The sequence below is a fragment of the Phodopus roborovskii genome, unplaced genomic scaffold (assembly GCF_943737965.1).
Source record: "Phodopus roborovskii unplaced genomic scaffold, PHOROB, whole genome shotgun sequence".
NCBI lineage: Eukaryota > Metazoa > Chordata > Mammalia > Rodentia > Cricetidae > Phodopus > Phodopus roborovskii.
In genome coordinates this window covers 14808514-14835615 of record NW_026125391.1, presented here as the reverse complement: position 1 = coordinate 14835615, position 27102 = coordinate 14808514, and the positions used below count along the sequence as shown (strand labels likewise).

General features: G+C 34.6%; 2 protein-coding genes across 3 annotated transcripts in view; one reads left to right on the top strand and one right to left on the bottom strand.

Moving 5' to 3' along the window:
- The window catches only part of Cog5 (component of oligomeric golgi complex 5), a 277645-nt gene that overhangs the window by 210086 nt on the left and 40457 nt on the right, over positions 1–27102 (bottom strand). The gene's annotated exons all lie outside the window — the stretch shown is intronic.
- Positions 1776–5064, top strand: Gpr22 (G protein-coupled receptor 22). The gene is made up of 2 exons (XM_051175126.1): positions 1776–2009; positions 3660–5064. Exons 1-2 carry the CDS (start codon positions 1924–1926, stop codon positions 4981–4983), a joined length of 1410 nt encoding a protein of 469 aa, XP_051031083.1. The 5' UTR covers positions 1776–1923; the 3' UTR covers positions 4984–5064.

Genomic DNA, 27102 nt, shown 5'->3' with positions numbered 1-27102 from the left:
TCATTTTGAAGAGATTTTTATGATCCTCTTCCCTGAGCCCTCTACTGACAAATGAACAAAATGAAACAATCAAAACTGGAAATGCTTCAGCTACATCAGGAACTGGTCAAATCTTTAGCAGAGGTAAGATGTGTTCCTTATTATAGTAGATAGCTGCTTTTGAAACAGCAGAGTGGGGTAAAATTACTTTGGAATTTTAACCTAAATTTTTAAGTTTGCTTTTTTTACTCTGCTTATTGGAAAATATGGAATCTTAAATTTTACTTCTTTTAAGATGTGATGTATTTTAAATGTAATTTTTAGGGTATATTGTTAAACCAAAAACTATTTTGTTATCTATAATGTACTCCAAAGACATAAGCTCTTAAATCACTTTGAATATACCAAATATTTTTAATGTCATTAGTATGCCATTCTCAAGTGCTAAAAAAAAAATAATATCTTATAAAAAGCTAGTTTACTATTTAGCTATTTCTTGTTAAGATTATGGTCAGTTGTGTTCAATGAAAATTATTAATTTGCACTTAAGATTTTGTTTTACTACCGTTTACATTTCATGAGCAATTCATCAAAAGAAATTTATACTGTCTTATCACAGAATCTGTTTTAATGAGTTAAAGTTCAAGCCATGTGCTAATAATTAAGCAAGCTGCAATATTTCCCAGCATACAGGAAATGTTAAATTTATTGCCGGGGGCAGTATGTTTAGTAAATACTAACTGTTCATAATCTCTAAACATTCAAGCTAGCTTCTAAAAGAGGAGAGAAATTAGTTTAAAATTTCAGTCCTTCTTGTGGTTATATTTCAATACTAAAACTGTTGCTAAGGTAATATATGCCATCTTTATTATGAAAGGAATTTCATACTTAGTATTATGGCTATAGCAATACACTTTGCTTATTTTGAGAACAATGTTACATGGCTTTAATTTCTTAGCTAAAGTAACATAACTAATTCAAAATTATCAGGAATCCTATTCTTTAACCATTTTCACCTTTTTCACAAGGGCTCACAACTAATTCAGTATACAAAATTGACGATATGAAGAATGCAACTGCCTAAGAAGCTCCCTAGCTCTCTGAACCACCAACTGCTAGATAGTCTTGTAACACATGACTTTAAGAAACTAAGGAGTTAAAGCCTGGAATTAGCTCTGCTGGAACGTAACAAGCTGACAGCATCCCAAGAAGATGCTATACAGAATAACCACGAAAAGAAAAAAAAATAAAACTGTAAAAGCCTGAAGACCAACAGATGAATGTTTTTAAAGGAAGAGCTAACACTTTAACACAGCATAATTATGGACACTACTGATTCTGAAAGAAACAGTGATGCAAAAACTTCAAAAAGGAAAATGGCATGATATACCAGCAAGCAAAATGAAGCTTTAGCAAATGTTTTCTGTACTATTCAGATATTCATATCAATTGATATGACTAATAGAGTTTTCCATCTGAGCTTTATGACCAATTATGTATCCTCTTCTAATGAGAACAAACCAAATTAAATAGCAGATGGTTTTTATCAAAAGAGCATGTACTGGATTTATAATATAAAGCAAATTATGTGATCAAGAAATCATTTCAAAATAATGAGAACTGCTGCAGAAAACAGACTGCAAACAAATGCATTTTAGAAGCTAGAAACATTATATTTCCTTTTCTGCTTTCACATATTCTGGGAAACAAAGAAATTCAATCTTATTTTCCATCAAAAAGAGAATGCAATTTCTATCATTTGACAAAATTCCATGACTTTCGGAGGGGAGAAAAACCATGAAAATGGTGTGCTGTTCTTCAGAAATAAATCGCCAACTAAATCTCACAACCTGTACAGCTTAAGTACTCAAACAGCAAAGAATGAATTCCTATAAGACATGAAATAAAACACAAATATTTCACTGTTGGTCAGGAAAAATATTCATGTCAAAATTGTCAATGACATCATGTATCAATTTGTGGAAAACTGCCATGGTGAGCCAAAAGGCCCGTAAGGCAACAGCAAACAGGTAGGTCAAAAGATGCATGCACCTTGTGGCAGAATATAAGTGTGTTTTCTTTCATTGCTATCTTACTTGACATATCTGCTTTATTAATTATAAATGTGATATAACAAAACAAAGACTTGATGTTCAGTCTGCCAGTACAGAAAATTTGGCACTCTTAAAATTTTCCATTTTTATAGAATTTCAGTAACTTAAACCATTTTATATGAATAAATATGTGTCTAGTAATACCCATTCCAACTAAAATGAAATTAATGTCATATTTCTGAAATAGTACCCTAAAATAACATGTATAGAGCTGTCAAATGTAACATCAATTGAAATGCCATTATGAATTTTGAAAGTTATTAATTTTGATACTTCAGGCTAGAATATTTTGCCATTCAAATGCTATACCTGAAATATGAAATATAATTGGATATATAAATTCATATTTTAAGATGAATTTTAATTTTAAGCTGCTCACTGGAGATACTTCAGCACAGAAAAAACAAGATAACTATTTTTATAAATGGCTCTAAAGTCCTAAAATACTTATTTTCATGAATTAGCCAAAATGTCCACTTCAGAATTTTTCTTCAAAATGATTCACTGGCTGATGTGAACCAGGTAATGTGAAGTTTAAAGTTTTCCTGAATGGGCTCAAAACATTCTTTTGAATTTCATTTTTACCTCACAAATTAAACAAAATAACTGGATACATTAATAAAACCACGTCAAAAGCATCTAACTTCTCTCTCTCTCTCTCTCTCTCTCTCTCTCTCTCTCTCTCTCTCTCTCTCTCTCTCTCTCTCTCTCTCTCTGTTTTTCCAGACAGAGTTTCTCATTAAGCATCTACTTCTTAATACGTATCGAATTTCAATTTCCTCTTTCTACAGCAAACAAGAGGGTGTGGTCACAAAATACATCAGCTGTAGGAATGCATTTTACTGAGGTTGTGGCTTTTTACTTTAACATATTGTCTTTCTTTTTCCCAAATGTTTGTAAGTCTATTGTAAAAATGTAGTGGGCATATTTATATGATACACAAAATTTGCATCATCTGCATCTTTCTTAGGAAAATAACCTCAATGTCCACATTGGTGACACCTCATGAACTCAGCTAGAGTTGGTAAGATAGTGGTGTAAATGAAAGAGCTGAATTAGAGCTGTGTGCCATTATCCTTTCAAATGAACACTTGTCCCCTTCATTTGAAATCTCACAGGAATAATTACACCTACACTAATCATAGAAGAGCATATTAAAATAACATTTACCTTCTATCCACTCACAGCATTGTTTAAATGAAATCTTAAATCATTGGATCAAAATTTTGCATACTAAGGAGTCTTCTTACTCAGAAGCATACTTTCTCTGAAAGTAAACACCCCAGTTATTTCCAATGAAGTACACCCTTGTATGGATAGTAATTCTGCACTACAGAGGAACAATCCTCATATGGTTATTTCTTTAAAAAAGAGAAAATAATTTCTCTTTACACCAAAACAATGCAGCCTTGATGTTTCCCAGTTCTACATTCTGCATCAATAGTTTACAAAATAAAAAATTAAACTGATTACATAATAAAAAGGTATTTTGTTGTTTACAACGACTACCATGTCTTATACGTCACTTAAACTGCCAAATATCAAATGTTCTATTTCATTTTCTAGGGGAAACAACAACTGCTCCAAAAGAATGTGTTTTTCTCCTGTTCTGGAAATCAACATGCAGTCTGTATCAAACATTACAGTGCGAGATGACATTGATGACATCGACACCAATATGTACCAAGCACTATCATATCCATTAAGCTTTCAAGTATCTCTCACTGGATTTCTCATGTTAGAAATTGTGCTGGGACTTGGCAGCAACCTTACTGTATTGGTACTTTACTGCATGAAATCCAACTTAATCAACTCTGTCAGTAACATTATTACAATGAATCTCCATGTACTTGATGTATTAATTTGTGTGGGATGTATTCCTCTAACTATAGTGATCCTTCTGCTCTCACTGGAGAGTAACACTGCTCTCATCTGCTGTTTCCACGAAGCTTGTGTTTCCTTTGCAAGTGTTTCCACAGCAATCAACGTTTTTGCTATTACTCTGGACAGATATGACATCTCTGTGAAACCTGCAAACAGAATTCTGACAATGGGCAGAGCTGTAATGCTAATGACATCCATTTGGATTTTTTCTTTCTTCTCCTTCCTGATTCCCTTCATTGAAGTAAATTTTTTCAGTCTTCAAAGTGGAAATACATGGGAAAACAAGACACTGCTGTGTGTCAGTACAAGTGAGTACTACACTGAACTGGGGATGTATTACCACCTTCTAGTTCAGATCCCCATCTTCTTCTTCACAGTTATAGTGATGCTGATCACATACACCAAGATACTTCAGGCTCTTAACATCCGGATCGGCACCAGATTCTCAACCGGGCAGAAGAAAAAAGCTCGGAAGAAAAAGACAATCTCTCTAACCACACATGAGACAACAGACATGTCACAGAGCAGTGGTGGGAGAAACGTCGTCTTTGGTGTGAGAACTTCAGTGTCGGTAATAATTGCCCTCCGGCGCGCAGTGAAACGCCACAGGGAACGACGAGAAAGGCAGAAAAGAGTCTTCAAAATGTCCTTATTGATTATTTCTACATTTCTTCTCTGCTGGACACCAATTTCTGTTTTAAATACCACCATTTTATGTTTGGGGCCAAGTGACCTTTTAGTAAAACTAAGATTGTGTTTTCTAGTCATGGCTTACGGAACAACTATATTCCATCCTCTCCTGTATGCATTCACCAGACAAAAATTTCAAAAGGTCTTAAAAAGCAAAATGAAGAAACGAGTTGTTTCCATAGTTGAAGCTGATCCCATGCCTAATAATGCTGTAATACACAACTCATGGATAGATCCTAAAAGAAACAAAAAGGTCCCCTATGAAGACAGTGAGATAAGAGAGAAATGTTTAGTACCTCAGGTTGTCACAGACTAGGGAGAAGTCTAAGTTTCACCAAATTTACTTTCAAAAGAGTTTTAAATTTAAATTGTAAAAACTGATTACTGCCAAATGTAAGAGTAAAACATTCTGAGTATTGGTTATGTTGTAGATTTTCAATGTGAATGTCAATTAGATTAGATCATATATACTCAATTTCTTCATTATTTAATGTATTTGTTGCATGGCAGTTTGTTAAAAGTAATACCATATGTATAATTTGTCAATATTATGTTCATCAGAATATACTCATGTAAGTCATATTTTCTAAAGAATAAATACATAGCCTTAAAACAGTGTATAACTTTAAAATGTAACTGACACAGGTATCTACATTTTTTAAAATAATGTATGGAGCCTATTATTTCTAAGCCACAAACTAGATATATTTATATGAGAAGTTGTATAATATTTAACACAAAAAATTATAATCTCAAAACAATCAAAGCAAGATTTTCTGTATCACTATGCTATATTTCTGGTATGATGAACTTGTTAAAATATTTTAACAACAAAATAATGAACTATATATAAACCTTATTCTTTCTTATATATAACCCTTATGTGGGAAAACATAGGCTATATTAGTATTTTAAAACCATGAACCAGTAAAGAAATAAAATAAAATAAACGTTAATATGCACACAAAATTAGGGAAACTTTTAAAATTCAAGCTTATTACATAAAAAAGATTGGATTCTATTACAAGGGTATTATGCCTGTAATACAAATGAACTAACATTAAAGGGAGGGAAGAAAACACATTAACACCAGCCTTGTCCTTTCTCCCTCATTTTGCCTGAGTGTACACCAAATGTTCTAGGTTAAAAGAAAATGCTGATTTTTAAAAAAGTGTAATAAAATAAATTTAATTTTTAGTTTAATAACAACTCCACCATTTTGTAAAAGAGAAGTTAACCACATAAATAGGAAGGCTGAGCAGAAGGAAGAGGATCTTTTCTATCATTGTAGAAAGCCTAACAAAGGCAGCTGCTTCTAATTTTAGATCCGTAACAACTTATGTGTAGTAGAATTTATACAGGGTTCCTTCCCAGTCTTCAACAGCAGCTCTGTTTCCACTCTCCAAGTGATTAAAGCAACAATAAACTGTGTCACATTTCTATTCAACCACCACATAACTTAAGCAGTTCCCTCTCAAATCATCAATTCATGTTAGAAAATGACTACTACTTATAATTATAGATTGTAAGGATTATGGATGCTTTCATAGCAAAAAATAATTTCTCACTTGTTATAATAATTTGGCAATGTGTAGTAACAAGAAAAACTTAGCAACAACTTATTTGAAATAGGTAAGTACCTGATATATATATATATATATCACAACTGGTTAACAGTAGTTATTCTATATTTTAAATACTATATATTCATTAAATGAAGTAACATCATTTTTAAATTGAAAACATCATGTTAAACAATTCAATAGCTATTACTTCTATACAAATAAATGAGATTCACTCAATCAACTTTACTGACTTTCCTAATCGCTGGGGAAAACATTTCTGACAAATTAAGCTGATTTATTTCTGATAATAATGCTAGTGTGTCAAAACTTGGCAAAGGCCCACTTTCCTCCTGCTTTCTGAAATTAAAGAAATGCTACAGTTTGACAAAAATTTAGCATAATAAAGTAAAATTAATTTTTTAAATCTAAAAATTAAGACTTAATGGGGTTAAGAAATTCACACTCAATATTTGGCCTACAATACCATCTAACACCTTAACTAAAATGTTTAATGCATTTTGTACTCAAACTTCCAAGCATAGGCACCTAGATTTTATAATCTTAATTTTACTAAACAAGTGCTTTAACCAACTAAGCCACAGCACCCTGTAATCTTAATTTTTAAAACTAGACTACTTTTAGAGTTCATGTTAGGAAATAACTCCAGTGTGTTTTCAATACTTTTAATCATGAGGTTTAATAAATATTCTAAAGAATTTAGTATAAAAGTAAGTTTCTGCCATGTTGGCATAATAGTTTTCATGCATTCTGATCTAGTAAGAAAAATATAAATGTGTTAAATATATAGTGTGTGAAAAACTGCATTTTAAAACAAAGCACATAGTCTACAACTGTTGATCTCTTGGTAAATGAGAGCTTAGACAACCTTAAGTTTTCCTTAACTTTCATTCACTCTATGAACAAACAAAAGCATTGTTTTCCTCAGAATTTCTTTTGCTTCAATGTGAAAATTTCTCACTTTTTCACTAGTAATTTTACCCCATAAAAGCATTCTTGCTGAATTTTTCTTTTATAATGAAAACTTGTTTTACAAAAATAATAGTGGCATGAGTGAATGTGGTAGGGACAACATCTTAAATATCCATGTGCTTTCAATCTATGCGTTCAGGCATATAGTTAGCTGAGTCAACTACTCCCAGCAAAAGGTCCACAAGATTTAGAAATTTGTATTGTCTCTCTTGTTTTGTTTGACAATTTAGAGAATTTATTACTCTACCAAAAAATATTCAAACTTATGGAGACTAAATTTTTTATGATTGTTTTTTTAAAGACTATTCTATACTTGACAACAATGTCAGTCATATTCATATAAGTAACCAAGTTTTTCATCTCCAAAAAAAAAAGAAAAAAGCAAGAAAGAAATCCTACAGCAAAGTGTCCGTTCTCCAAGTTTAGACTCTGGCTTCCCCAGCCAGTCAGGTGCTCCTGTAGAAAAGTGCCTACCACATGAGCTTGGCAACCCTAATTTGATCCCTGGACCCACATACAGGTACAGGAAAGAAGTGACTAAGTAAATTGCCCCCTGACCTCCACACACAGTTTGATCTTTGTGCATGTGTGTACACACACTCTAAGTAAAAAGTAGTTTTTAATCAGACTCAAGAGTAAAAGTAATCTAAAATTAAGAAAACCATTAACTAGGATTTTATTCTATTTCAAGGTCAACAACATTTTTTATTTTATTATGTTTTGTAGTTATATGATTTGTAATTCAACTGACCTGTGAATTTCTACACTGCACGAGCATTATTGCTGAGATGTGGAATTACAGAAAAAGGGTCATGACCCAAAGGAGTATAAAAACCCATAATCAAGGAATACATCAAGCACTGCTTGGGATGGAGTGTTTCAGATCGCTGTAGGTATTTTGGAATACCTGACATAACTTGCAGATGGGTCCAATTCTAATTAAATGTTTCATCTATTTCATATACACATAACCTACAGGTTATTTTATGCCAGATTTTTAATGTGCCTGCATCTGAACTGAAACCATTATATTAGGTCAAATGTAGAATGTTCCTATCTAGACATTTTCAGATTTCAGAATACTTTGGAATTTCAGATGAGATATCTTAAAAAGTGTAAAAATATCTGATAGAGGAGGCAGGCTGCATAAAAGTGGCAAAAGAAGAATAATATTTTAGGAGACTAAAAGTGAAAACAATTATATTGACTTTAATAATAGCATAACAAAAGTACTACTGAGGAAAAGTACTCCAGCATTTTCCAGAAAAAAGAAAGAAAGAAAACTTCTGTTTGGAAGGAAGTGAGTACAGTGGGGAAGCTGTTAGGGAAGTTACATTGGGACCATTAGACAAGGTGTGAAGTGCCAGCAGAAACACATGAGCAGGGGATAACAAGAAAAGGACAGCCAGCCTCCTACATCAGCAGCACAGTGAGTGTGGCATGCACACAGCTGCCAGAGGAGGGCTCAAAGGACAGGAGATTGTTGCCACCATCGCCTGGATACTAGACAGGGTCTGGCCAAAATGATGGCAGTAACCCAGCAAAGAGTAAACAGCTGGGACAGGCAGTTCCAGCCACAATAAATAGGCTTTGCTACCTAAAAGGAAACTGGTGTAAGAAAGCCAAGAATTAAGCATGACCACATGAGGATCCATAAAAAAAAACAGATTACCCTCCCCCATGGAGCTATTTAATTATACTGTTCAAGGTACATGGCTAATAAGGGCAAAATGATAAGAATCTGGGGGGGGAAGAAAAAAATCAATAAAGTAAAATGAATATTCTTCATGAACATTGTTAATACCAGAAAATATTTAGACTGATAGGATTTTTTTTTTGTTTGTTTGTTTTTTGTTTTTTGTTTTTGAGACAGTAACCCTGGCTGGTCTGGAACTATCTATGCCAATCTGAATGGCCTCAAACTCAAAGACATAACTGCTTTTGCCTTCCAAGTACTGGGATTAAAGGCATAAACACTATACCCAGCACTGAAAATGTTTTCTTTTGGTTTTCCGAGACAGAGTTTCTCCATACAGCTTTGGAGCCTGTCCTGGAACTAGCTCTGTAGACCAGGCTTGTCTAGAACTCAAAGAGATCCACCAGCCTCTGCCTCCTGAGTGCTGGGATTTAAAGGCGTGTGCCACCAATACCCGGCTCCTAAACTGAAATTTTAAGACTGACTTTTCTAAACTGTCTGCCTTATATACCATATTTAATTCACTGGGTCTTCTGACTAAAACATTTTTTTGAGTGGTTTCATTTATGAGGAAGTAGAGGACCTTGGTAAAATGCTTGCCTATCCTTTACAAAAATCTGAGTTCCTGCCCTCCTGAAACCAAGTACAATGGCATAAGCCTAGTCAGGAGGATCAGAAGTTCAAGAAGGTCATCCAGGTCATCCTTGGCTACACAGTGCTAAATACAGAGCTTGAGCCTAGCCTGAGCTACATGAAACCCTTTCTCAAAACAAACAAACAAAACACATGACAAGATAGCAACATGTAATAGAAAATAAAAATATCCTTTGATCCCAATATCATCCCAATAACTCATACTGAACATCTATCCAATTCATTATATACACATCTTCATTATTTGTTAATGGCTGCATAGTTTTTTGTTGTTGCTTGGGTTTTGGTTTTTTAAATAGAGTCTCACTCACTATGTAGCTCTGGCTGTCCTGGAATCACTTTGTAGACCAAATTGGCCTCAAATTCACAGAGGTCCATCTGCCTTTACCTCCTAAGTACTGGATTAAAGGTGTATGTCATCACTTCTGGATCATAAAGATAACACTTTAAATTAAGTTTTTTTAAATATAGCAATATTAATAAATACTGATAAAGGATCAAAAAATTAAACCTTTTATAAACAGCTTTAAGCTATATTTTAAGGTCACCTTACAAAAATGTAAGAAAGGTTTCTATTTCTTAAATTGGTATCAAAAGCATTTTTTTCTGAATAGAACAACTTTTCTTCCTTTCCTCAAATTAAATGTGAAATACGTAAACAAACCAAATTTTTGGAGAGCATTTCTTTACAGTTCAGAGATAAGCACTTGCATGTGTTCTTGAATGTAGACCCCTTTGGAGACATGCAGATGAGTTCAAAGAAATGAAACATGAATTAACTTGTAATATATGTTACATGAAAAATGGCATTTAGAAACTATCCCCCATGACAGCGTCCCTTACCAGCAGGAAGTAGTTTGGAAAGAATGACACCCAAATTCCCAAATATTGTCTATAAATGTTTGTTTTCATTTAAATGGACTTGGTTATATAAAATAAATAAATAAATAAATAAATAAAAAGAAATGTAAAAAAAAAAAAAAAAAAAAGAAGCTATCATAAGACGGAAAACTAAGGTGATACAGCTACTCAAAAATCTAAGTAAGGGTCTGGAGGTGGGCAGTTCAGCAGCTAAGAGGACTTGCTCCTCCAGTGGACTTCAGTTCTATTCCCAGCACCCACATGCAGAGGCTCACAACTCCTGTAACTCCAGTTCCAAGAAATCCAACACTCTTCTGGCTTCTGCAAGCTCCTTCACACATGTGTCAAATGTGTCACACACACACACACACACACACACACACACACACACACACACACAAATAAAAGTAATAAAAAAACAAATCTTTTATTTTTTTTAAAGACTTAAAATACTCAAGGATACTCAGCTTCAGCTCCTAGGGAAATACAAATAAAATTGTGGGTTAAAGTTAACAAAAGAAAACTAATTTGAAAGCTGATATTTCTCTAAAAACCATTCAAATAATGAAAGATACTCCAGTTGAGTGACTGCATATATCTGAAATATAATTAGACACTGTACCATTAAAGGTAATGGAATATTAAAATAATTTGTGCATGTTTGAAAAGAGTGGTATCATGATTTGAAATGAAACAGTGGACTTTATTACTAATACAAAAGCTATCAACTCCTAAGATTCATTTTTGCATCTGAGAAGAGCTGAGAAAACTCAATGAAAATATTTCTCCAATTTCTCATTATTTAAAAAAAAAAATGTGAAGGTAACCCTAAGTGTCTCCACAATTCTTGTCACACAGTTTTTACAGGCCCCAATACACTGTACCCTTGGCTTTCAAGTGTGACAGCTCTGTACTTCCACCAGCAGGCGGTAAAAGGAGCTGTCATTCATGTCACTGCCGCCAATATCAACTCTCCCACTATCAAACCCTGAAGCACCACTAAGATAAAAGAAAGCTGAGTCTGTCTGGGAGGAAGGTCATTTTTCTCACCCTGTGTCCATGAAAGCAATGTTTCCTTTTTCCTGAGAGGCAATAGCAAGGCGAACTACAAAACTACCAAGATTTCAGGGTGAAAAGAAAAAGTGGCACAAGGCAAAGTAATGACATTATAAAGAAACCACTTTCCCTTTAGAGAGTTATAGACATAATACTCAAACTAGGTAGAAATCCTTAATTTACTATAAAAGTTTTCATGTTAATGCTAATAAAATGAGGACTCTGGCCACACTGAACATAGACTGGGAATGCAGAAAATAAGACAGAATATATCAGCCCATTATATTATTCATGAGTCCATGCTAGATCCAAAATATGGGCAACGATATACAATAATGCATGGCTAGATAGAGAAGATTATGGTATTATTCATGCCATAGGGCCAGTCAAAATAGAAAAATTAGCCAGGCATGATGTGCACCTCTTCAATCCTAGTAGTCAGACAACAGAGACAGGCAGATTACTGTGAGTTTAGGCCATCCTGGTCTACACATAATTCCAGACTAACCAGTATTATGTAGTGAGATCATATCTGGTAGGGAGGGGAGGACAGAGGCGGGGAAGGGAGGGGAGATGAAGGAAGGAAGGAAGAACTCAGGCATTGGTGGCACATACTTTCAATCCCAGCACTCAAGAGGAAGACTCAGGCAGATCTCTACAAACTGGAGGCTAGCCTGATTACAAAGGAAGTGCCAGGACAGCCAAAGAGAAACTCTGTCTCTTAAAAAAAAAAAAAAAAGTTTATCTACTCCATACTTTAAAGGTTTTCCTCCCATATTTTTTTTTATTTTGTTACTAAACAAAATGCTAGGAAACTATAGCTGCCATAACTATATATACTACAATAAATTGATTATAAAAAAATGTTTATATCTCCCCCAAAAGTGCTTGACACACACTAATTCACCAGAAAATAATAGAGAAATTGAAAGTGAACATTTTTTTTAAAGTTCCTGATCTTACCCCTGTATCCTAATTAAAAGTGTTACGAGTAATCAGCCTATATCAGAATCTTCTACAATGCTGGTTTAAAATGCCTATTCCTCCTGGGCCAGCAAGATGGCTCTGTGAGTAAAGGCACTTGCCACCAAGCCTGAAGACCTAAGTTCAAGACCCACATTATAGAAGGAGAGGATCAACCTTGACAAGTTGTCCTCTGACCTCTCTACAGGTATACATGACATATCATGACATATGCACATACAGATAGAGAGAGAGGGAGAGAGGGAGGGGGAGAGAAGGTCTGAGAGAGACACTAAAATAAAATGCCAACTTTTGGGCCCTTCTGACTTTCTCAGTCATAATCTCTAGAATTTTAGCCCTGAAAAGCCCATTTTGAATAACTACTTTCAAGTGACCTGAGTGCTAAGTTTCAGATCAGCTGACTTAAAACCACCCACAGTAAGTCACAATAGAAATCTGAGCACTGCAGAGGCTGGGGCACAATGATCACTGATTCTGGGGCTACAGTGTCAGCCTGAGCAACACAACAAAAACCTTCTCATAGAAAGCAGGAGAAGGAAACCACTAACTTGATTATCAGAAGACTAAAGGTTCAGGGTATTCAGGTTTCTAATAAATGAAAAGTTACAAATGTAGCTCACACTGAATTCAACTGATATCAAACTACTTTCTTAAAGAAAAAAATAAACTTACTAATCTTTATTTTGCCATACATATACAATCAATCCACCAAGACATTAGCTTCCTAGGGACATAAACATAAATTTTATTTTTATAAATGAGTTACTGATAAAGCATTTTCAGAAAAAAAAACATACAGTCATGAAGTCATGATAGCACAGGTCTGTCATCCCAGTTGGAAAAAAGTTCAAAGCATTCAAAGCCTTGAAAACCCTTTAGCTCTGGATGATATGGCTCAGCTATGGCCTATCAAATAGTGTGTGGCTCTGTGTGTGCACATGTGCACTGAGAGTATAAAATGGTACCACTATGAAACATGACATAAGATACAATACTATTCAGTTATATATAACATTCAGCCAAAATAATTACAAAAATCTCATGACCAGTGTTTGTCAGTAAATTGTTATTTTGACTATACAATACTATTTTTGAATATCTTTACTCTTTTCAACACAAAACTATTAAAATACAGTGAACACAGAGAATAAGAACTACCTCTGGAAAAATAAATTAACTCTGCAAGCAGGGGCTGAGGCGTTGGCTCTTCAGAAACAGCACTGGCTGCTCTTGCTGTAGACTGGGGTTTTGTTCCCAGCATCCATATGGTAGCTCAAAAACATCTATAACTCCAGTTCAGTGGATCCAACACCCTCTTCTGGCCTCTATAGCTACTAAATGCAAATATATATGTTGTGCAAACAATCATAAACAATATAGAGACAGACTTTTAAAAAAGTTACTCAAAAGCAACAACAACAAAACAAAGAGTAGTTTTCATAAAGTCATGGGTAAAACTGGATTAATTCAAGAATGAATTGTAAAATATTACAGCAGCAGATCTTGATTAACTTATAACATGAAAAGGGATTAGTCAGAGAGGAAAATGATAAAAAGAGTCCTAAGCCATACCCTCCCTCTTCTTCCCTTACCCTCCCAACCTTCAAATATGTATTATTTAGAGGAACAGATGGACTAACTGGCCTTAAGATATAACACCCAGACGTCTCAACTCTCAAAATTCAAAAGCAAATTACTGGCAAAGATACTGTTAAAGAACCAAAATGTACAAAAACACCTGAGCTAACATTCAAGAATGCCACTCTACCCTCACATAGAGTTGGCTGCAAGAAAACTGAAATGTCAAGCAAAAGAATTCAACTTTCATTATTAACTTGCCCAAAACTTAAGATGCTCAGTAAGACATTTATGCCATGAGATTGAATGACAAAGAATGTGCAATCAGAGTAAGAAGAGGGAAAAGACTGTTCTCATCTATCGGGTAATACATTATAGAAATCATTTTGTAGCCTCTGAAATGCTATTTCTTTTAAATATAATAACTTATCAATAACCATTTATATTATCAAAAATGTTAATTAGTTTCATAACATATTCTCTCAAGTTACATAAATGTTTCTAAGAGCTTAATGCTAACACATGCCACAAGATCCAGTAGGTAGAGTCACAAACTATCCAACACTGCCAAATAGTGGCAACCATCAGTTCTAGTTACTGAATTATCCAAGTATGTTAGCTTCTAAGTGCTCATAAAACCATTCCATAAATCATAAATTCTAGTTAGCAACATATACAAATCTATTATCTCACAAGCACAAAAAAATAGGAATACCTTTAAATGGTCCCTTACAATGACACTCAGCCCTCAAACCAAATTTGAACATTACATAAATCATTTGATTCCTATGTGCTTACAAAGGTGGCCAAGATAAAACAAATATGTCAACCTCAGTATCACAAGGTAAAATATAATAAAAGCTTTAAAAAACAAAAAAGAGCAATGGGGCTCAAATGTGGAAGATCACATGTGCCCAAAGAAGCTGTAGAAAGAACTGGTACATGAACTTTGAAAGATGAGACTGGCTTGTGACATCAGGGGAAGATGAGCAGGATCACACAGTCAACAAGACCAAGTACATGAAGCAAAAAGCAGAGCTTCTGGCTCAGGATCAAATCTATCTGAATATAACCCAGACTGAATATGAAGACAGAGAAAATTTAGGAAATGTGGTTATATAATCTCATTTCCTCACACACAAGAAAAGAAAATTAACTTTTTAATTTTCAGAAGCATTTTGCTGTCTTTGTATTTTTACCCTTCAGATACTGATGTATACAATTAGTTTTCATAAACATTTCTCTTTTCTTCCCCCAAGACAGTGTTTCTCTGTGTAGCCCTGGCTGTCCTGGAACTCACTCTGTAGATAGGCTGACCTCAAACTCACAGAGATCAGCTTGCCTCTGATTCCTGAGGGCTAGGATTAAAGGCATGCACCACCACTGCTCAATTTCATAGACATTTCTGACGATTGCATTTTTGCTTTTATCACCTGGTAGTGATTTTTCTGATCCTGTCACATCTGCTACCCTGGATATTGTTCAGGTATTTCCTTCCTAGTGTCTCTCCCTATCTCCAAATTCCAGTTATTATAGTATTATTTAAATCATCACTAAATATTTAACTTAGTCACTAAAGAATTGATACCAATAGTGTTTTAATAGCATCCTTACCACTGAGAGCTTAATACATTTCGTTTTTTCTTCACTCTTAATAGATTTATAATAAATGCATCATATCTGCAGAAAATAAATCTGTAGCAAAGTTTTATTCATAATAAAGGTATTCTTTTATTTTTGTTTTAGTTCTGTGTTAGTTCTTTGAGAGTTTTGCATGTCATACAATCTCTTTTTGTCATATTCATATGCCTCTAATTCTTCCCAGATCCACCCCACTTCCCTACTCATCTAATTTTATGTACTTCTTTTTTTAACCATTTAAGACCAAATCAGTCCCTAAGTCCAGTAAATATCTTGCTATATTTTAATGTACAGGAGGGCATCTAAAAAGAGTAGAGTATTTTTACTCTATTCCTTTATCAAGTTTAAACCTCAGTATCTAGACCACTTTGATATGAAAGAACAAATCAGGTTAGCAATCTCTTATAAATTTCAATTTTGTCTTCTTAAACTGCAATTCCATTTATTTTCATCCCCCAATTATACTATTTATAGCTATATTTTACTGAAACCTAAAATAGCAAAGTAAAATATGTAACAAAAAAAATCATAGAATGTTGTATATAATGGCACAGCCTATAATCCCACAACTAGGGAGGTAGGGGCAAAAGAATAAAGACTCCAAAGCCAGCCAGGTTTAGAAGACATCTGTCTCAAAAACAAAACAAACAAACAAACAAAACAAAAACCAAAGAAATGTTGCAGTAAGCTCTGCATTTTTCAAATGTAGAATCAGAGATATATTACAAGTTATGCAACACATTTCAAAAATACATCTATAATATATGTGTATACACACACACACACACACACACACACACACACACACACACACACATATATATATATATGTTTTCAACTTAAAAACTATAAAACACCCAGGAATGACAAAAAATTCAGTAACAAATTCAATCCTGAGATTTGAAAAAGACAACTGGAACATGAGAAAGCACATTCAAAACTCAAGTGAGTAAGAAAACTATTATAAATTACTAAACATTTCAAACCTAGAAGGAAAGGGTAATTTGCAAAATAACTAAGATGTGAAACCCTAAAGTTAAATGCTTATCAGTTCCCAGAGTCAGTAAGTGAACAGCTCCAGGAAGCAAAATCTCCTTCCATTCCAGGTGACAGTAAATGGTACTGCTGGAGTACACTATGGTTGCTATGTAAGCAAGATACACCCAAATAACTTACAGATGGAGAAAAATGAAGCCATAAAAACATCTGAAGAATACTGAGAATTTCTTTTTGGGTTTTTGGGTTTTTGGTTTTTTGTTTTTTGTTTTGTTTTTTTATTTGTTTGTTTTTTGGGTATGTGTGTGTGTGTGTGTGTGTGTGTGTGTGTGTGTGTGTGTGTGTGTGTGTGTGTGTGTGTGGTTTTTGTTTTTTGTTTTTTTAGTTTTCAAGGCAGGATTTCTCTGTGCAGCCCTGGCTGTCCTAAAACTTACTCTGTAGACCAAGTTGGCCTCAAACTCAGAGATCTGCCTGCCTTTGCCTTCCCTTAAAGGTGTGTGCCACCAGCCTCCTGACCAAAAATAAATTTTAAATGCTGCAATAGGAAACAAATTAACCCAATAGGTAAGAGTACTGTGTGTAATTAGAAAAAAGGTTAAATAAGACATTAAAAAATAACAAAATGAATAAATGTCTGTCTAGTCTATATAATATAGCAAATAAACCTCTATGCAACCACAGACAATAAGGTCACATTCAAATCAGAATAAAGGTGTAGGGTGTGGGGGGGTAGGGGGTCTTAGCCAGGGTTTCTATGACACCATAACCATGTCAACTATTTTTTTTATTTTGTTTTGTTTTTCGAGACAGGGTTTGTCTATGTTGCCCTGGATGTGCTAGAACTCTCTCTGTAGATCAGACTGACCTCAAACTCAGAAGATCTGACTGTGGCAACTCCTCTAAGGGACAATATTTAATTGTTGTGACAATTACATTTCAATGGTTCAGACCATTATCATCATAGTAGGAAATGGCTGCTTGTAAGCAGACATGGTGGAGGAGAAGTAGCTGAGAGTTCTACATCTTGCAAGCAACAAGTAGTAGTCTGTCTCACTGAGTGGTATCCTGATCATATATGAGACCTCAAAGACCACCCACTCCTATAATGATATTATTTATGATTTATTAAAACTTGCCTGAGGATTCAGAAAGCAAAGTCAACCACAAGGCATAGAAGCCAGGCACACACCTTTAATCCCAGCAGCCACAAGCTAGAAGGTGGTGGTATACACCTTTAATTCTAGGACTCAGGATTAAGAAGTAGATGGATCTCTGTGAGTCCAAGGCCACCTAGACCTACACAAGATTGATCCAGTCCTAAAGAGCAACAGCACACACAAAGATGATCTCAGCACCTGGGATCACACACCTTTAATCCAAGCATTAAGGAGGTATGTAAGACAGGAGCAAAGTCTCAATATCAGGCATTCATTCTCCAGCCACATTGAGGACAGGAGACATTCAGTCTTAGGATTCTCCAGCCATGCTGAGAGGAGGCAGCAGTTTGAGGTTTGGTGGAGCCAGTCTCACCTTTCAGCACAAGGTAAAAATAAAGGCTAGGCCAGCTGCTTTGCTTTTCTGATCTTCAGCTTTAATCTTGAACCCCAGTATCAGTCGCTGGGTCATTTATTTTTTGGGTTACACACCCCCATGGTGACACACTTCCTCCAACAAGGCCATACCTACTATAATAAGGCCACACCTCCCAATAGTGTCACTCCTTTTGGGGGCCATTCTCTTTCAAATCACACACACACACACACACACACACACTCTCTCTCTCTCTCTCTCTCTCTCTCTCTCTCTCTCTTTCTCTCTCTCTCTCTCTCTCACCTATAGGGAGAAAATAATGAAGAAGATGCAGGTAACATCCATGAAAAAGGGTATCAATCATAACATTAAAATTTTTAAATGGTAAATCATAACTTCCACTGGAAAACCTATTGCACTTAAATTTATAAAAGTCAAAAATTTATATACGCTTTGGTCTCACAGAGCACAAGTTGTAAAACTATAGAAAAACAGTTTTACTTTTGGTAAAGGGGGAAGATTTTACATTTAATGGGTAAAGATGCTCAAATTATCACCTTAAATATATATATATATATATATATATATATATATATATATATATTTGAGACTAAATATAGACTTCAATTGTATTCCTTAAGGATTATTTATTTTAAAAAAAAAAAAAGAAGAATGAATGAATGAACATAAAGGAAAAGAGCTTTTCAGTCATACACAAAACTTAAAAGCCTATGGAACCTACAGTAAATTTGCAACACAACACAGAAGTGACCACACATATTTCAGGTTGGGGGGAAGCTGTATGCATGTAGATATGAAATCCAGAGGTCAAACCTGAAATTTGTTCCTCAGGAGTCACCCCTATGCTTTTTGAGATAAAGCCTCTAGCTGGGACCTGGAGCACACCTACTAATACAGGCTGGCTGCCCAGCAAGCCTTGGGACTCTCCTGTCTCAGCCTTTCTTGCACTGGAGTTTACATGCACATGCCATCAGTTAGGGCTTCTGGTAGGATCTAACTCAAGCCTTCACACTTGCATGGCACACATCTTACCGACAACAGAAAATCCAACCCTCCTGCTTTAACTGTGTGGTCATGAGATTGCTGCCTCATCTCAAGAGACTCTGTCCATCTCTAAAATGACATCACTTCAAAGAACTACTGGAAAGTGTCATGAGAACTAGCTCATGATATAAGGCTCAGGACTTGGCACCTGGGATCAATACAGCACTTATCACATTATTGTGGAATTTGTTTAAAAATAGTGAACAATGGCATTTCGATTCAATTATATGACATAGTCATTTTTCAAAGAAATAAATTGTAAAAGAGAATTCACTTTTGCTTTTCTTACGTTTTTCTTTTCTTTTCTTTTCTTTTTTCATGAATTGGTATTATTTTGCCTGCACATATGTCTGTTTTAGATCTTGGCATTAGAGTTGTGAGCTGCCATGTGGTTGCTGGGTATTGAATCAGAGTACTCTGGAAAAGTTGCCAATGCTGTTAACTACTGAGCCTCTTAATTATTTTTTTATGATCTTTAGTACCCATCTCTAACTTGAAAATCTGTATAGTAAGACTTTAATATTTTATTCTCAGAAAGTAAATCCATGAGAACAGCCAGATGTTGTTAGTCCATTCTTGTAATCCCAGAACTCAGTAGGCTGAGGCAGGAGAAAGGCCAAATATCTGAGATCAGTCTAGGTCACACAGTAAGTTCCATGTCAACCTGCATTGCAGAATAAGTCCATTTCTGGGAAAAGAAATCCATGAAAAATACACACATAAAAGTAACAACTGTTTTGCTTTTATTTTTCTTCTGGAACTATAAATACACTTTTGAAGGAAGAGACTACGACATGTGCCCAAGGTGACTATTAAAATGTGACAAAAATTTGGTTTTTACAGTCCTAAAGAAAAAAGGATGAGAGAAAAGCCATTTGGGGGGGCCAGGCAAGGGTGCAGCAGTCTATAGAGTCTGTCTCAGTAAATCTCAACAGTCTTTAGAAATGGGAGAGCTTTTCAAATCCAGTCACCAATACAGAAGAAAATGGAATTTAAACCATGATCTAAATGATTTCAAAGCTCATCTCTTCCTGTCTCAATCCAAATTCCACAGCAGCAATGCTTGGAATCATTTCTGGTAAAATTTTATGATAGTCTCTACAGTGTTAACAATGCATCACTTTGATGAAGAAAAATCTCTGAACACACTGCTGTTCTGACCATTATGTTAAAATAACTAGCCTACAAGTATACATTCAACAAGATATATTCAGTTATTTACTATCAGTGAAAGTCTTTCTAACCAAACCTTTTTAGCTTTTATTTTTCATTACTACAGTTTAACTCACTTTAAAACATCAATTTCACTACTTAGTGTTAAGCAATAATTTTTCCACATGAATTAATTAGGTGGCTAGTCTTAATGATTCTCAAGCTTTGTTCAGTAGACCCTTTATGTCAGTAAACTAACTTTTGTCTACCCCTAGCCCATAATTACCACATTTAATATACACGTGAAAGCCTTGGGTGTTGCTTGCTTTATTTTTCAAAGAGATCACCCTGGGTATACTTTCAGCCCTGATCAAGCTGAAGAATCTAGGTCACCATATGGGGAATCCCAAATAAACACTAACTCTCCTACTCAATTGAAACTGGTTATACAAGTCTCTTCCCAAATGAAGTTTTAGAGCCTAAGGCTGCCTCACTGATTTAATATGCTACTAAAAATCAATATCCAATTCCCATCTCTTTTTCTATGTGTGTAGTTACACATGTGTGCAGGAGCCTGTGGGAGTTAGAAGTCAATCTTGAGTACCTTCATTGAGCACTCTTCATCCACCTTAGTTTTCATGACAAGACCTCTTGATGAACCTGGAACTTACTGACTCCTAAAGTGGCTGAGCAGCAAGCTCCAATGATCCTCCTACCTCTGCCTCCCTAGTGCTAGGATCACAGGCCCATGCTGCCATGTCCACCTTTTTTACATAGGTCCAGCTTTTGTGACAAAGACTTTACTGACTGGGCCTTCCTTCTCCTCAGTCCTCAAGACTTACACATTTTTCAGACTTCTTTTACAATAGGTTGGGGAGCAGAGGGAAGGTTGGAAAGATGGCTCCATGTTTAAAAGCACTGACTGCTCTTCCATATGACATATGTTCAATGTCCAGCACCAACATGGCAGGTAATAACCATCTGCAACTACAGTTCCAGGGGACCTCCATGAGCACTGTACACATGTGATTCATAGACATACATGAGGTCAAAACACCTATACACATTTTTTAAAGTAAAATACATAAAAATTAGAATAGTTTCTCAAACAGAACCTAAATTTATAAACAAAGCAAAGCCAACTAATTTCAATTAAGCAAATTAGGAGACTAGAGTTAAACAGCTAACATTATCTTCATTCAAATCACAAGATTCCTTCAGAGTATGTACTAAATAAATACAATTTTTGAACTACTAGCCTCAACAGGAAACTCAATGGAAAATTTCCTGATCACTACAATGAATCTTGACTAAATATATTCTTATTTCCACTTGGCCCTGGTTTAGTACCTAGCACCACAAAACACAAATATTAATGACCAAAAACCCAAATATTAACAAAGTGAAGTTTACTTTTTAAAAGTTCTAGAGCTGAACTATTTTCCTGCTCATTTAGGTAGTTACAGAATGTAGTACCTTGTGGTTGTAAGACAACCAGCAAGTCCCATTTCTTTCCTGGCTATTAGTTGAGAGCAGTTGTCAACTTCTAATCACATCTAAATGACTTGATTCTCAGTCTCTTTCACTTACCTTCAACACCAACAATAGCAGATAACATATTCTTCATGCTTCAATTTCCTGTTTCCATCCAGCCTCCTTCATCTGACCCACTCTTTTTTCCTACCGCTTCTATTATTCTTTTAAGTTAGTGACTGACAGTGAAACCATAAAAATAATCTATAATAACCTTCTCATCTCAAAGCCCATACTTGTAACTGCAAAGTCCTTTTTGCCATTGAAAGTAACATATTTTCCATGAATTAGGGTATAAAACATCTTGAGGTGTTCACTATGATGCCTAGGATACTATGTTTAATGAACTTTGCCCATTTGAAATCAGAAATCAAACCACAGAGCATGAAAACTGCTATGATATGAATTTATGTTAACCCCAAAGCACAATAGTGTAGATAGGCAAGGCCTTTTGGGTATGTTAGGTCACAAGGCATCTGGCAGATAATACAAATTAATACTGCTATTAAGGAGCTTGTGGGAGTGTGTTGTCTCTGTCCTCTTCTACCATGTGAGAACAAACTTCCCCTTCTGCCACAGGAAGACACAGCAAGAAGGTGCATGGGAGAAGCCAGGGTTTCATCCTGAGCATATCAGTCTCCAGAATGACAAGAGAATAAATTCCTGTTTGTTGTAACTTATCCAAGCAACTACACTGAGTGCCACACAGTAGATTAATACTCCACATTAGCACCAAAAGCATTCCATTTAACTATTCAGTAGTTGTACCATGAAATAGGACTACTACCAGTAAATGTCTTAATTTAAATAAGTATCCAGCAAATGTCCAGCTAATTCTTACTTTTTCTTAAAGGAAGCATACTAACATATCTGACTATGGCTTAACTGAGCACAACAAACTCAATTTCTTACAGTGAAACAGCACTTACTTCTAATTCTAGACTCCCCTCCCTTTGCTTCACTACTTCAAAATCCCACAAATCTTCATTCTGCAACAATTTCCTACAACATTCAAGCCATGCTTGAAGAACTTCAACTTGGATGAAAAAAAAAAAAAAAAAAGCAAATTTACTGAAGTGGTCACAAGACAAGAGTAATACAGAGAGCTGGAATACTATAATACATATTAACCCACTGAAAACTGTAGGAAGACTCCTTCATATTAGTTTTGTCAAAGGGGAAGACATAACTTTCAATGAATGAACACAGTGTCACTACAGATCTTCTAAGTGTCTTAGAAAATTTATTAAATAGAAGAAAAATGACCACATGAAGCTGACTTCAGTCTTAATCATAATTTTCAAAGACTATCTTTTCAAAATAAAATAATATTTAATATTTGTGGATCCCAAAAATCAAGTACAAATAAAATGACCAGGTAGCTTTATTGTTCTAAACTTGACTAATATAAAACATTCTTACATCCAATCATTATTTGAGAACAGAAAGTATATATATATATATATATATATATATATATATATATATATACACACACACACACACACACACACACACATATATATATATATATATTCTCCATTTAACATCTCTAATTGTATTTCAAAGACAAAGCAGACATTCTTAAATCTATTTAGATCACTCTCAAAGTAATTCAAATTCACAATGCTCAATTTACAGACTGGAAGTATATATCAGAAATAAGCAAAAAATGGTACAGCAAACTGGTCAGGCACAGATCCCTGGAGATAAGTGCTAAACTAAATAAAGCACTTTTTAAAACATACTATCTGATATCAATATTACAAAGCTAAGACAATTAAACAGAATGATACGAACAAAAATGCAGATATTTATTTCATGAGAACAGAAAATAGCCCATCAGTAAATCCACACATATGAGCAAGTAAGTGACCTCCAGAATGCCTGGAACGGAATAACATATTGAAAAACTTGTACTGGTTTATGAAAGTCCAAGTAGCAGGCACCAACATCTAGCCAACCCAACTGATGATAGGAACACAGAAACCAAAGTAGATGTGTTGGGAGTGGGGTCCAACACACTAATCCAACCCCCTAAGAATGAATTAATCCTCATAATGATCTAATTACCTCATAAAGACTCTACCTTCCAAGAATGCTATAATAGCAACCAAATTTCAAAATGTGTTTCAGCAGAAACAAAGCCCAGGAAAAAAAATCAATCAATACTAAGTACAGATTCATATACTTTATAAAAGACTTGAGATGGAAGACTCCACACCATAAATGAAAAAAAAAAAAAAAAAAAAAAAAAAAAGAGTCCTAACTAATGTTCTCTCCTAAGACATATGCCAGCACATAGTCAGAAATAGTACTACAATTTCTGCCAACTCAATAAATAGATCTGGATAAACCTGAAAAGTTTAAAAATAAAAACTAATAAAGAAACAGACCATAAAATTTACCCACAAACAATATTACCTGTTGTGGAATATTATTTTAACTGGGCAGAGATGTGGTACATTTGTTTATGCTGCAGATTATTACGTTAACTGTGTAAAGGTGTGTTTCTTTTGTTTATGCTGCATTTGTTTAACAATGCAAGGATGTGTGCTTAATTGTGTAAAGATATGCTGCACTTCTTCTACCTAACCTGATGAAGGCACCTGATTAGTCTAATAAAGAAATGAACAGCCAATAGCTAGGCAGAGAGAGGATAGACAGGGGGGCAGGCAGAGAGAATAAATAGGATAGTCAAGGCTGCACTTACCCATCTGTACAATATTAGATGAAACTGTCATAATTATCCCTTCTTCCAAAGTAAATACATAACAAAATGCTTACAAAAAAAAAAAAATGGCTTAATGACTGTTCTCTCAGCCGGATATTGGTGGCACACACCTTTAATCCCAGCACTCGGGAAGCAGAGGCAGAGGCAGGAGGATCTCTGTGAGTTCCAGGCCAACCTGGTCTACACAGCTAGTTCCGGACTGTCTCCAAACCTACAGAGAAACCCTGTCTCAAAAAACAAACAAACAAACAAACAAAAAAAGAATGTTCTCAGGATATATGGTATTGGTATTAGGACATAATAGATGGGAATGAAAATAAAAAACTCAGAAAATAGACAGTCAACATTACTAATTAATGGACTTCTCCATCCAACTTCCCTAACTGCCTCATTATAACTTACTATATATATATATATATATATATATATATAGAGAGAGAGAGAGAGAGAGAGAGAGAGAGAGAATTTACTGCTTATATGTATATTTACTGATATATACACACATATGTATATATGTGTGTATATATAGCAATTTTACCGGGGGGGGGGGGGGCGTGTCTATGTAGTTCTGGCCTGGAACTAACTATGTAGATCTCTGTGAGATGTGGATCTCACAGAGATCCTCCAGCTGCTTCCCAAGTGCTGAGATTAAAGTTGTTCAGGATCATGCCTAGATAATTTTAAAAACAATCTTAAAATAACTCAACAAAGCTTTGATATGGACCATTAAGTCATTAACTGCCACAATCACAAAGTGAATTTGTTGCTGAAACATGGCATATCATAAATAATGCATATCTTATATTTGGGTTAAAATATGAGGTAATCATATTTCAATCAAAAGCCATTCTCTCGCTTTCACCTAGTAGGTAGGTCTTTATTTAGATTTAGTTTTATATTCAAGATAATCTTAGGATGTGGGATAAAATCCTGAATTTTTTTTTCATAGGTTTTAAAAAAAGGAGACATTTGGAGACCTAACAAAGACATCAATCTTTTTGGCAAATCAATCAGTGCTGCCAAGGACTTTAAGGAAAGCATTGGTGGTTAAAGCACAGACTTTGGAGTCAGAATTTTCCAGGAGCTATATGTGCATTCTATATATAGAGAGAGAACCCATTAGAAGATAGCTATAAAAAGAAGGGGGCTTTGTGTTTTGATTAGGGACATACGTTAATGTATAAAGTAGCACAAGGCGAGTGCAGTAGGCAGGCATTCAAAAATATTTATAGAAGAGATGAATAAATATACCTAAGTTTTACAGGAATAAAATGACTAATTTTTTCGTACTGCTTCGTGGGAAATAAAGATGAATACAAATAGAAAAGGCAGCTTTTTTCCTCCTGGAAACCACATCAGCATCATTGTTAGTATTAGATTTATGTTTCCAATATAGATATAGTGACAGACCTTGAACTTCTGAAACACAATATCTGTATCTATTCATTAAATTTATATTGGGTTCCTAAAAAGCTTATTGATGTTGAAATACTCATTTAATAAGTATGTGAATTACAAATTACAATTTGTATAAGCAGACCAGAAGTATGTATGAAAGTATGATTGGGCTTATTTTTAATGGAAAAATTTTCTTCCTTTGAATTCTACTTATAAGAAAAGTCAAAAATAGAGTAAGAAAAAATAAAATAAAAAGCTACCTATAAATATATCTTGGTAAGCTATCAGTCCACAAGTGAAGTATTTTCAAAAACTAAAACATATTGAAGGTAAAAAACTAGGGTATACATTGGGCAGTGGTGGCAAATGCCTTTAATTTCAGCACTCAGGAGGCAGAGACAGGTAGATCTGTGTGAATTCAAGGCCAGCCTGGTCTACAGAGTAAGTTCCAGGTCAGCCAAGGCTATAAAAAGAAACCAAAAAAAAAAAAAAAAGAGAGAGAGAGAGAGAGAGAGAGAGAGAAGGAATTTTTGAATTTGAAGATAAAGTAGATTTTTTTTAAATAAAGAGAAATTGTATTTCAGCTAAGAAACCATATATATTGTATAATTAATCACAATAACCTATAAATTTGGAGTATCAAAACACTAACAATTTGTTTTAGCAAGTGGTATTAACAGAAAATAGAAAATAATTCTAACACTCAAGATAAAATATATGATTGAAATCTAGGAAACATTAAAAATTCCTATCGTTGTTTAGAATATAACATATATATATATATATATAAATTATATATATAATTTATATATATATATATATATATATATATAATTTTAATCAATGGCCAAAACCTTATCTTGTGTAGACAAAATAAAGATAGTCACCAATGGTAAGCATAAAAACTAGAAACTTTGGCTCAAGAGATTAGCAGTTACATGACGGAGGGCTCTTCATAATCCTAAACCTTTACTGTAGACTCCAGGTGAAGCAGTCAAAGTA